This window comes from Ptychodera flava, chromosome 21 (genome assembly GCF_041260155.1).
Source record: "Ptychodera flava strain L36383 chromosome 21, AS_Pfla_20210202, whole genome shotgun sequence".
Taxonomy (NCBI): domain Eukaryota; kingdom Metazoa; phylum Hemichordata; class Enteropneusta; family Ptychoderidae; genus Ptychodera; species Ptychodera flava.
In genome coordinates this window covers 19,384,944-19,399,312 of record NC_091948.1, presented here as the reverse complement: position 1 = coordinate 19,399,312, position 14,369 = coordinate 19,384,944, and the positions used below count along the sequence as shown (strand labels likewise).

Genomic DNA, 14,369 nt, shown 5'->3' with positions numbered 1-14,369 from the left:
GGTACTTGAAAGGGGTTAGGCCAAATTTAGTACGTGATTTACTCTTTTTGGTTAAACACACAGGGTCCCATTAACCTGTGTGTGCTGAGAACCAATCTGGTTGGCCAGACACTGGCAACCTGGCACAACACAATACCCTGATGTACACTCTTGTCAACAATAGACACGTCAGTGAAGAAAAATCAATAGTCAATACTGACTTGACAATAGGCAGCCCCCTGAATAGAGTATGTCACAACACACCACACAATGTGTATCACAGGCCAAAGAGAGCATGTGTGTCTTCCATCAGACAGGTTTTTTGTACTCTTGTATTCAAACAGCTTTTATATGCCTATAATATCAAGCATTACATCTTGCTGTATCATTGATTAGGAGGTTGTAAACTGTAAAGGGAATAGCTTGAATAACAAATGTAATGGGTTGGGCTCACTGTAAACTATTAATATTTGCTGATTCATTTATAGTTTAGTGGATTTCAACCACACTGTACCTATTTTAACTTTATAATCTTCTCGATTAAGATTGTGTAACACCCTGTGGTACATATTCATCTATCAAGTACATGTATGCATATTTCATAAGTGATGTATGTCACCTTGAACAAATTGGAGAGGCAATTGCGTTGTTTGTCTGTCTGTCTGCTCAAATTGTCACCAAATACATCACTTTAAATACACAGTATTTGCTTTAAGCTATAGACAAACTCCTTAATACCTGAATCGAGGATGAGGACATATTAGTGATGGATTAATATGCAGTGTCAACATATACAGTGTCAACATACTGGGACACCTGATCAGAGATACAATTTAATCATGCCATATTTGTATTCAAGACAAGCGTTCTGTTCCGATGCAAAGATGCTATCTTTTAAACATACTGCAACGTTATAGTAATACTTATACCACTGGAAGGCACACATACACATGTGAATATGTGTGAATTTCTGCCTACTGGTATGGTACGTGCACAAACTATTGATGTTAGGCATACATGTAGGTATCCTATGTGGATGATTGGGACAATTGGAAATATAAGATGTAATTAAATTCAGTTGAAGTTCAAAGATTTATGAAATGTACAGTAAGAAGTAGGCAGTCCTGCCTAAAGTAGGCAGTCCTATTATGAGGTATTGTTGGTTTGATTGAAACTGTTGCGAAACATTTCCATGTTATGTAAAGAACAGACAGGCTTTAACCCTTTCACCACCATGGTTCCACCCAAACCCATTGTTATCAATGGTGATTTTGGACCTGTATACAGTGAACTGGGGGTGAAAGGGTTAACAATACTTCAGGTAGGCCTGTGTCGGCGTCAGATTGTCTTGCAAGGAAACATGCTTACTAGATTACAATTTCAATGGAAACAAAAGGCTATGACACTCCATAACCCTCTTACAGACTAAAACAAACAATCCCGGGGATCAAGTCACTGGCCTTTAACTAACTGATGTCCATCTTGAAATGGTTTATATTTTTATTTAGAAACTTGTACTAGAAAGCACATTACTGCAGTCACATCAAAGTGTAAATGGCAACTTTGTTAAATAATACCATGCCATTATCAATGATTATTTAGGGTTACTAAAATTACTTTTAGTCTCAGCATGAATGTTTCATGCTTTTGGATAATAAATGTGTAGTTGCATCAGCCTTCACCAATCATTTCCCATACTAATAATGAGTAATATGTATGCTTCACTGAAGTCAAATTGAAAATCGTCTATAGCTCTAGTAATATCATCAAATGATCATCCTCACAAGTTTGATAGGATCTCTAACATAAAATAATCACACCAATCTTTGTAGAAATTTGTGACAATAACTCATGTCAAGTATACACACATACATGTACACATTCGCAGACACCCATCCACCTACCCATCCACCCAGACCCAGACCAAGACACATACATGCATACATACGTACATACCGGTACATACATACATACACACATACATACATACAGCACACAATGATCACATTGGCACCAAACTATCAAAAAAGAAACATTCATTTCAGCATATGGCAGTATAGTAGTTTTTAATATTCATTTCAATATACGGTAGTACCGGTATAGTATTAGCGAAAAAGAGTAAAATTTTGTCAATCATTCGCTTGACTTGCTGATTGCTTCTCTGCTGCATAACATAAACAGTTTTTGTTTCATTTGGAAATGATAATTTTGAATTACATACACTATATATTTCATGACAGTCAATCCTCCAACCAATAATTTCAGTTTTGATTTTTTATAAGAATTTTTACACATAAGATTTGATCTGATTATGGAAACATATGCTGCAACTCTCAGCTGTTTGACCATCATCTGACTGTTATCGGACTGTCTCGAAATAAATTTTTTCAGTATAAAACATATAATGCCCATATATGACTGAAAGGAAATAACAAGAAATCACACACATTACTGTTCATCTAAAAAGCTGTACAAGTGCACACTACCGGTAGCCACATCTAAAAATAAAGTACCGTCAGCATTAGTATGTATGTGTTGTATTTGCACATATAGCATTTTAGAGTTTGATGACAAGGACTCTTCAAACATATAAATGTTCAGGCAAATTTCTCTTGGTAATGTTGATGTATATTCTGTGAGCACCTCCACTCCAAGTTCTATCACAGACCCTAGAGAAACAGTCTATGGTTCTACCCTACTTGAGGAAATTCGCGCCTCGAAAGTGAAAGACTCAAACTTTTGCTCTAACTTTCCTTGAGGAATCTTTTAACCATTTTCTTTCAAAATCAAGAATAAAAATCGGAGGTCACCGTGCAAATTTTGGTACTAGAGAAACAAATAACTGAAGATTTACCGATATTTAAAATTCAAAATGGCCGCTATCCCTGTGTTAATTGTATGGAGATAAATAAAATTTTCGAATTTCAATTAACTAATTCAGTGAAAAGTTTTTTTACACCAAGAGCTTTAAAATGAATCCTCACAAGTGGTATATCAGAAAAGAATTGTAAAAGTTTGAGAGTCCAAATTTGTGCCCCTGGAAGCGCATTCTTTTGTGATGTCAGTACAATTCCTCCAACAAAGCCTGATCAATAAACTATAAATACTGTACAGACATTTACCAGGTACGCTATATTCAGACAGTTTTAACAATGAATGTTATTCTGTCTGCTTATCAAGATGATTGATCGTAAAATGCATTGAAAACTTTGGTGGTGAACGTCCTTCAAATGGATACTGTCCAAAACTGTCCAAAAGAGAAATTTTTGGAATATATGGACTTCAGTACAATAGATAATTTAAAGGAGTAATTTGTATGTCCCCCCACCCCTGAAAAAAAATTGTTTTGAATCTTGGGAGTTGGAACTTTCATGAGAAAGTTTTTACAACAAATCTTTCTAAAGGGAAGCTATCTTCCAAAATAATTTTAGTGGAGGGTGCAATTTATGGGTGGACGGAGGCACACCTAGAGCCTGCATGTCTAGATTAGTTGATTACTGTACATTTCATAGGAATAGATGAATGAAATATTTCAACACGTTTTGTCGATCACTACATAATATCATGTGTGATGTTAATGACTGTGATATGGGTTGCTGATCTTAGTTTTCCCTTAGAAACTATTGCTACTTCATCTACCATGTGAAGTAACATGGCCATCGATGGTAAATCATATGTGTATTACATGCATACATACCGGTATGTGTACCTACTTGTGTGTCATGCGCCGTGGGGATAGATATTGGGTCCTCCAACCTTTTACAATTCTTTTCTGATCTACCACTTGTAGAGTGGGGGCTAATTTTGAAACTCTTGGAGAACGAAACATTTTCATCATCTTAGTTTTTGAAAATTAATATTTTATTTTGCCCATAGATTAAACACAGAGATGGCGGCCATTCTGAATTTCAAATATCAGCAAATGTCAGGTAATTTGTTTCCCTAGTTCCATACTTGCACGGGGACCCCTAATTTTTATTCTTGATTTGACTAGGGAATGGCTGAAAGCTTACTTGAGGAAAGTTTGAGCAAAAGTTTAAGTCTTTCATTTTGGGGGCACAAACTACCTTAAAAGGGCTAGTAAAAATGCTAAGTTTCAATGATTTTTTCATTATTTCTAATGGCAAGTTCTTATTCTAATGCCAAAAGAATGTTGAAAAATTCACTATTTAGCTTGTCAATATGGCGTCTATATGTGTAAAATGCACTTTTATTCTTTACATTTGAATTCTACTCTGGACCAGAATTCACTTGTCAACAATAACAATGCAGTTTATACATGTACAGGCTAATATGACAAGCTGAAGACTACGTTTATCAACATGCTTTGGAGAGTAGTAAAAGAAGTTATGGTTGACATTAAAAACAAAACTAGTGAAAAAAATCATCAAAAAGTTAGCATTACTGGCTTTTTGAATTCGTGTCTCAGTCAGTGTGACTGTACATGTGTATCTGTACAGGGCTCGAAATTAACTTTTTTCCCTGGTAGTCCCATTGGGCTACCATTTTCTGAAGTTGGTAGCCCAGTGATAAGGTCTGGTAGCCCATGCATGAATGAAGATTTTTTTTTGTAAAGGATATTTTATTTACATCTAGACAATGAAAGATCTATTTTGCATGATTCTAACCAGGAAGTGAATTTTCTAGTCATTTGACATCAATACCTGAAGATCATATATACCTTAGGAGAACGGTATCGCATATGTAGTGGACAACGGTGACGCCACAAAGTTTGACGACCAATTCACACATACGCAGAGCTTATATGCAGAGTTTGATGTTCGCCATGACAACGAATTGTCACTCAGCACGGATAAACATAACATGGCTATGAAAGGATTAGCTATAAATTTTAGGATAACAACTTGGTACAGTCATGTTCCTTATACTTTCATGGTAATTTTGGTTATATTTCTCCACCATAGTACACTATCATGAGATGATCTCGTACACTTTGGAAAGCGTAATTTGTGGATGGCCCGACAGCTTTTTGTTTGCAGTTTGAATAATTTTGTGTTTACTTGTGATTGATACATTGTGATTAAATAACTATGGAAATGAATTTTCATTGGGCATCATTTCCCAAGCCTGTAATCCAAGTACATCAGTTCAGATAATGATATTTTATTGAAAGTTTGTTGCGACAAATTTGACTGCACTGTCGCATTTCAATTTGCATAACAAAGTCATAGTTTGGCCTATCTCTGTCAAAACTGGGTTGACTGTATGAGCGTCGGTCATCTCACAGCGATCAACATCAGGTTGCCCACAGAGTAATTTCATGTCTCAGGCTTTGGTAGTCCCTGTGGGCTACCATTTCATGGGTTTTGGTAGCCCCAGGGAAAAGTTGGTAGTCTGTGGACACGGGACTACCGCTAATTTCGAGCCCTTCTGTATGTTCAATATTCTGACATCCACAACACTGTCGCCATCAGAATGTTGTGAACTTGTGTTGTCTCCACATAATGTATTCTCAAGAGGAAGAATCTAATTCCAAACACATTTTTAAGGTATTGTTGTTGCACACATGTACATGTGTGGTTTATCAAATATCTACCTGGCCAGTAACAACAACACAGCCATCATCACATCACCAACAACATGAACTCTACGTCAATACACTGCAAAAAACATTTGATATCAGGCTTGCAGGTTTGGTTGGGATCTTTCATCAGAGAGACAGACCATCCAACATTTTTTTTCACTGTACCTTTACTTGTCCTATGTCTAGCAATGATTGCCAAAGGTCAAACTGTGGTGAATTTTTTCACAGATTTAAAACATGTACAGCATTCACTTGTACTCATTAAACTGGAATGCACACAGCTGAATTATATTAAAACTGACTGTAAGTCTCTTACATGGACTTACCGTACAAGTAACAATGGCTTGCTAATGAACATGTACATTTGTAATGCTGGACTAATCAGTCTTAAAAGCTGATGAGTAATTACTCTAAGACCAGTAAAAGAATACTTTTTGAGGAACAGGAAAAGCAGAATACATGTGTGTGTTACTGCGTTTTATCAATCCCCACTCCATCTTGAGCATTGAGTAACACTTTATGCTGACCAGGTGACCACACATTCAACAGAGGTGAACCTTGCAATCTAATTAAAAGCCCGGAGGTAAATGTTGCTCCGCTGTTGACCACAATTACAAGTCCTGAACACAATGCCAGCTTTATTTCCTACAACCGCCCTACAACTCTACTTTTCTTAGGCAAATCACAGGGTTACAAAAGCAAGGGAGAAATGAATAGTATTATGTGATCCTTTGCTTTTCAGACTTAACACATGAGACCTTCCTTCAGGGAGGGGACATAATCTCAAAATTCGATAATCCTTTCCAACCATGACTGTACTCAATGCACTATTGGTTTCTCATAATTAGTATTTTCCTCCCTCTACCCCCCCCTCTCTCTCTCTCTCTCTCTCTCTCTCTCTCTGTCAACAAAGTAACAGAGATGCATGTATTTATAAATGGCTCAATGGATAACCAGCTATCTATAAATGTAGACATTTGATACAAGTTAAAATGGAAGTGTTCAACACAGATGTTTTATTACTGTACCCTAAACAATTTGGCGCTACACATTACAGATTAAATTTGTTTAAAGTTATATTTTTTACAGATTTCATGCTTACTATATCTTAACTCCTATTTTTACAGAGTTACCTCACATGCATTATCATTATCCTTATTTATCTCAGATAATATCTTAATGATGGTTGTACTTATTGTCTGACACATTTTATGTTCATGTCGTAAATAACTATTACAACAATAAAGCCGCCTTCATGTCTAACAATTACATTATCAAGACAGAACAATACAGCATTGTTTTCATATCGGTATGTATACATACTGTCATGCAAGTTGTTGCATGATGAGTTGCTTCTTAAATTTCGGATACGTTAAAGATATGTTTCCTTCTTCAAATGAACAAGAACTCATTTATATCTACTTGCTATTTGATCAACTGGAAGACACCATGATAGTGTTACTCAGTATCTTAGGTTATTGTTTGACTACTAAGTTAGAGTCAAATATTAGAAGTGGGATTTGCTGGCAGACCACAAGATTTTGACCAGTTCATGACATATATGCACGAGCGATAGTGAGTGAATATATCAAGTGATTCGGTCAAACCGAGTGGTATACCTTCGCTGGGTGTGATTTGTTGCTATTATACCATAACAATATATTGAAATTCTGGCGCGGAATGTCAAAAAAGGACTTTTGCTCTTGGTGAGAGCTCATGCGTGTGCTAGCTGTGGTACATCGCAAATATACCACGGTTCTCTTTGCGTCTCGACCAATCAGATTTGCACCATCAATATAATGGCATGATATAATTTACGATATCATCTAAACTGGTAAGTCAGAGTCTAGTAATGTGGCAGGCTCAAAGTACTGTTTCATCACATGATATTGGACAAAATCAATAACATTTTCCTGTCAGTATTGTTCAGCTCTGCATGGGTTTGGCGCGACGTCTCATCCTTTGCGAGTCCTTCCTGAACACTCTAACATTGACAAATGAGACTGAATTATCTCATTATTAATAAAGTCTTAAGACCAGTTGGATACCCGAATATTGAATCTTTACTGTAATACGGTATTTCAGTATCAAAATAAGCATAAGTAAGATGAGGCCTTCTCTCTGAGTAAATGCAAAGGGGGTCATTGTTGGTAGCAAAGCCTGGCTTGACAGAAAGATACTATCATGGGTCTATCATTTGATGGTTGGATTCAAAATACATATGTATAACATCTGCCACGCCCACACAGAATGGTTGCAGACTATTAGAAGCTTGTGATTTTTGGCATTCCCACCCCCCTCACCTTTATTAAGAAAATAATCCTTCTGTCTAGGATTCATGGAGCAACCACCTGTTGATCACATCTTCCAAACAGACATAATGTCAGATGTAGCAGATGTAGAGATGCTTTGCTTGTTCTTTGCTGTTCTTGTAATGTTTAGCTGCTAATCATCTCACTACATCACATGAATAACTGGCACTGGGGATTGCCTTTAAATATGGGGCATCGGCAAAAAAACAGCTGACCAATCGGAAAGAGGTTTACAACTGCCACTTGTTATGAATTGTGACACTGTATTATAAAATGCAATCTGATTGGCTCCTACATATGACTTTAATCAGATTGGGGCTACTCAAGATCTGAGGCAGCAACAATGAGCATGTTAGCTATAACTTAAAAAAAATAAAGGTACAATACAGGTGACATGAAGAGAATAATTTCAGAGAAAATTTGGTGTTATAAACAGATGAAGCATTTCATCCCTCACTACCATGCATCTGCCGTGACAGAAAGGTACGCGCTGCAAAGGTTGATGACACCAACTGATTGAACAGCATTAAGGAGCTGCATTACACACACATACCGGTACCTGTCACAATTTTATAACAGCAAATGTACACTGGATCAATAAATTCCTTCTACGTCTGCACCATCAAGAAATTAAAACATCTGTCATCACTTGACGGTGAAAATGATAATGCACGACTTGCAATGACAAAGAGGTAAATAAGAAACTATGGTATGTTGAAAGCTGTTTAGCCTTTGGCCTACTAACAGTCTATCCATGAGCTGAAGGACTTTGCCCGTAACTCTGAACATTACAGTGTCATTGTTGTAGCAAATTTTTTGCCTTTTTAACTCATATGTACATTTATGATCACCGGGTGACCTGACCACAAGCACAACTTTCAAACATATCTTCTCCCCAATAACCCCACTGTTATAATTTCACACACTTTGAAGGTGACCTTGTAAGACTTGACTACCACAGAAAGCTTTCCAGGTATTCTTGCAGTCTGGTATTTTTTAGTGTCAAAGCAAAGTACCTGTTACATTTAATGATTAATGGGTTGTTATTTGTACCCTGTATGGATATTAACTACACATACAAACGCTGAAATAATGGCATTCAATACCTAAAAGATCAATAGATGGCTGAATTCTTGTCATGAAAAGAAAAACGGCTCATAATGTTGTCATTCTGTTATTGTGAATAGGGCTTTGCATTAATTACATTTACACAAAATTGGCTGAAATTGGACAATATCTTTTTGAAATATTTAAAAGTAATATAGCAAGAATAAAAGCCAAAAAGCACAAGGCTGGTGTAGTTTATCATCATCATCTTCTATACAAGATGGCATAAAATGCAACCAAGAGGAAATCATTAGAATGGTTTGAAACATGAAATTTCCTTACCTTGGTCATAATACATGAATATATATATCATCTTGGTTATTACACTATACTGTAAAACTTCCAACTAAAAACATTTGCTACACTGTATTGTATCAATTTACCGTAAGGAACAAACTTATCATGATGGAATTCATACTCCTTTTCTGTGTTCGTTAATTTATGACCTGTAAGGAGTTGTTAAGACTTTAAATCCCAGTGGCTTGAAGAAATTGACCCATCGCAATCTGGAGTTCATATTTCAAATTAGTACATGATTATTGGTAGCTCTTTTGTCATTGTTTTTGGAGCATATCAAACCATCAGGTTCATTCCCAGAACCACCCAGTTTATGACCGGTTTCCTCTTTGAACTTACAATGCTATGAATTGTTTACAGTTTCCAAGGCAACAAACCCCCACGAATCAGCTGGTTCTATGACTGCAATCACTCAAGACTGAACGCAACATGGTGTCAAGTCTGTCAAAATCTTGGGAATCGAATGAAACATGTATCATGCCTGATATGTTTACCAGTCCATGCAGTTAAAAGATTTGAGCAGAGATTACCTTGCTACAATGCATCAAATCAAATGGGAATAAAAGAGAACTACACCAGGTCACTTGGGTCAGCCCTGGTATATCATTGTTTCTTTTTATTGCCATTCCCAGATGATGAGATAGTTGCCCCATAGATACTATGGTTCAGATAGGTACATACACAATGAGTATTGTATACTGAGCATTCTCCTGTAGGAATTCATGCTGTACAGTCAAGTGTCAGGTGTTTGGATTTGGCTTTTGACATTCTTCATGTGCTACCATACTGGGCCATTGAATTTTTGATGTACAGACAACGGTTAACTAAATTTGACATTTGAAAACAATAAACGTTACCCTTCACATAATCCTCGTCACAGGACACTGTTGAATCTTTCATACCAAGGCTATTGTCCTACATTCATTAATTTTTCAAAAGAAATGAACACTTAGTGGTGGATGATTGCTGTGTCTCCTTGAAACTAGCCAGGATTATTACAGGACACAAGAACAGGGATGTGGAAAATACCCGGCAGCCGGCAAAAACAACCAGCTGTAAGCTGAAATTTGCCAGCTGTGAAAATCTAGTTTTAGCAAAAAATAAAACATTTTGCACAAACTTAATAAGCACATACAATACTTGTAAGTGCCTGTACTTTCATTTTTGCCACCTGTGACCAAAATTTTCTACATCCCTGGAGAGACATAAAGAGTTCTGGCATTCAGATTCTGTAAAGGACTCAAGGAAGAGACAAAGCCTGTAAAAATATCTTTCATGTGTGCATGTATCATCAATAAAATTCTGAAAAAATAAAACTATTGGTAACATCAACCAACAATCAAAGCAATACAAGTTACTGTTGGTCCTAGACATAGACAGAAAGATTTTATAGTTTTTGTTTCACGTCAATAATCAATATGACATCAATTAGACTACAATATATTTTAGACTTGTTATTTTCATTTTTTCCTCACCTGACATTAAAAACAGAGATGAATTACATGAGCCAGGAGCCATTACTAAAGCACTAAAATATTTGCTGAACATACTGGATTCACTAATTGCAAATGTTGGTAAATAACAGCAAAGGTTGGTGCTACATTTATGTATGTTCTCTAGGACTGGACAGTTGGCAGCTGCTGAAAAAAGACATGTCAACATACATTTTTCACCAGGAGAACCCAAGGCAAAAATGTTTGTCCAACAACAAACCATATTTTAATATCATGAATATTAAAATTCAAATTCAGTTACAACATCTGCTGAAATGTTAAAAGATTTTTTCAAGCCAGGAAATAAAACATGAAAACCTCCCTCTGTATGAAGTTAAGATAACAGAAAATTCAAATACAGATTTATGATTATTCAGCAAATCAATAAACGTTGAATCTTTCCTTTCATGCAACAGAGATTTTTATCAGGATTTATTGTGCCTATTCAGATTAACAATACATCCTATACAGCAAGATTTTCAGGTCTCTAACCTTATCAGAAAATTTGTTTGGCCATTTGCAAAAGTAAAAAAAACAGAAAACATGTTGCATTTTCAGGTCTCCAACCTTATCAGAAAATTTGTTTGGCCATTTGCAAAAGAAAAATCAGAAAACATGTTACAGTTAGGTCATTTTATTTTCTCATATGAACCTGACCATGAGTAGTTTTGGATAATTTTTGGAGCAATTTGTCAGAAGCATCACCGGAAAAATGGAGCACCTTACAACATTTCGGCAACTTGCCAAAATCTTATTGCAATCTTACTCTCTGGTCATGTATTATCATATTAAAGATAATTTTTATTATACACATGATAGTGCTGCTATTGTTCTGCAGTACACAGACTACTTTTTATTCTGGTTCACATAATAACTTACAGTTTTAATACTCATACATGTACATTAATCCGTCGATGAAGTTATTTCGTTCTCTGCTACTATATCATTATCATTTGCATCATTTGACCATATGATTATCTTTTCACTTACAGGGAATGCTCGTTACAGTTTCATCATTCATAGTAATCACTTGTTAGTTTTGACACTATCTGGATTTTTGGCTAAGATCTCTGTCTGGAGGATTAACGTTACATTTCTGCTGCCCTCTCATCTACACTGCTTTCATAAACAAAGTAGGCTTATGGCCAAAGTCAAAATGACTGGTGAACCTGAAGTAACATGTACCAGCTTACAAATTCAATCCTAAAATCCTTGACTGTCATAGTATCAATGACCCTCTCAATCTGGCAAAAACACAACTATTAAGCATGAATTTTAGCAGACCATATGAGACCTGTTGAAACAATAGGAAACCACAGTTGTTCTGTAAGGATTACAATTGTGCCCTATGTACAAAACACGATAAATGAAGGAATTCCTCTTACTTATTAAATCAAGTGTGGTAACAGCACCACACAGAATGAACCAAAACAGTTTGTTGAAAATATCCCTCGATGAACAAAAAAATCACCGATAATTACAACGTTGATGAAATCTACAATTACAAATTATCGCCCCTGATGCAATGCAAAACTAATGCAGTCAAAGGCAGTTCAGTTTTTCCTTATTTGATAAAACTGAATCAACATTTCAGAGCTAAAGAAGTTTATCATCTCCTGTGTATGTTTTGTTTCATTCAGTTTCTGAAAAATAACCCTGCCTTTCTGACCGAGTATTAAAAAATGCAAAACAACAAAGCTGAAGTAATTCCAGTTGCTGTGGTAATATCGCTAGTTTCAGGTGTCAAAGTGGTTTAACGAGATTCCCTATCATATGTTAATATTTCAATAGATTTATTTTGTCGCATGTAACATGTTGAGAAGTCGTTAAACCATGGAGGTATAAAGAGACTTCCATGGTTGAACCTACCTTACAGGGATTTCTGAAAATTCTTTCATATGATAATACAGGTACATTGTATTCATCAACGATATAATGGGAAATGTACTTACCCTGCAAGGGAGCGTTCAAACTTCAGCTTCACACTCATAGCCAACTGAACAACGGCCTGTTTATAACTGTCACCAAATCCTAGTTACTGAACTTGAAACCTTACACTGGTACATTGCAGTTCGCGTCCACAAAATAGGCGTGAATTCAACACTTATCTCATGTTATCCGTATAAAACGCATATTTTCCCGACGCCCAACGATATATTCATAAATGCTACATATTATTACAGACTCTTCTACGACTGGATCGTCGGGTCGATGTCGGCGCTCTTGACAGTGACACACTACACATATAACGGCAAACAAGTTCAAGTTGTGAATTGTCGAACTTCAAGTGTATGTTCAGTAGACGGACTTGAATATGAGGTGCCCGCGTGATTTCCACATTAATCAGCTGTTCTACAGTGGCTCTGTAAAATTTACTGCTACACTATCGGTAAACCCGGATCAAGATCTGTGTCCGTTAGCAACCACTTACTGAATGAAAATGCTCAGTCCGCCCGATCGATCCCAACGACTCGAGTGATAACGTGAGTTCAGCTGTTTCAAGCAACGGTTGTAGCGTCGTTAGAAACGTTTTTGCTGCCGAAAATCCGAGCAAATAAAATTCACCAGCGACAACCTCACATTCACTTTCCGCAAGACTGCTGATTTTGAAAAGGAAAACAGACCCGAGAAATAATATCGTCCAATTTCGACTTGTCGCTCAAGAGACTCACTGAAGTCAATATTATCACGGTCAATAAACTTCAGGATGGCGCTGAAGAGTTCACCCTCTTTCAAGATTTTCTTGAGGTATTATTCACATATTACGAGGAAAAACGCTTTTTTTAAAAAGATTTTTTCAACAAATTACACTTTATTTATCTAAAAATAAATACACAGAGTGAATCTTGTGAAAAAAACGCACATGTTCCTTCAGGGATTATCTTTAATTTATAATTATGTGATCGAGGGTAGTGGAGGAACGGTACATAAACTAATACATTCTCAATGGCAGACAATTTGAAATGGGGAGCACCGTGCTGTATCGCTTGTGAACCGATAACACCGGCACCACGGTCGCTGTGTGGTATGCATACCACATAGCGGCCGTCGTGGATCGGTTCGCAAGCGACTGTGCACCGTGTCATATGTACCGTTCGAAGAAATTATTTTGTCGTACTTTAAACGTAGGTAGCATGTGTTCTACCCACAGTTACGAGTGGAGTGATACGTACCAGCCGCCGCCAATTATTATATGCATAGTACGCGGCGGCGGTACGTATCACTCCACTCGTAACTGTGGTTCTACCTCCATGTTTTCACCTTTTGTCTTTCTTCGACGGATACGTTTTAGATCGGGGGGGGGGGGGGGGGGGGCTTGGAAGATTGACTCTATCAGATTATTTTTTTGTCCCTGCTTTACCTGGAATTTTTTTCTTTTTTGGGAATCCTGGCATCTTTTTTCACTTCCCCTCTCAAAGGAGTCTTCTTCCCACCATTTGATCCCCCCTCAAATGGCAATGTTTGCTGCTCGTTTCTTCATAGTTTCTCTAGGGTCTGTGATATGACATGACAAAACTGAATGAGGAAAGAAATGTCAAGCCACTCAAAGTTTACACAGAACTATAGGTAAACAGCATCTGCTTCAGAATGCTGGAAAGACGGAAAGAAAATAGAAACATCCTTCACTATAGCAAA

The 14,369-nt window shown here is 36.7% G+C and overlaps 1 protein-coding gene across 1 annotated transcript in view; it reads right to left on the bottom strand.

The window, feature by feature from the left end:
• The window catches only part of LOC139121642 (cytosolic carboxypeptidase 1-like), a 57,652-nt gene extending 44,768 nt beyond the window's left edge, over positions 1 to 12,884 (bottom strand). The window contains exon 1 of the mRNA XM_070686709.1: positions 12,686 to 12,884. Within this exon, the coding sequence (XP_070542810.1) occupies positions 12,686 to 12,723 (38 nt within the window). The 5' untranslated portion in view covers positions 12,724 to 12,884. The remainder of the gene's footprint in view (positions 1 to 12,685) is intronic.
• Between the last annotated feature and the right edge of the window lie 1,485 nt (positions 12,885 to 14,369).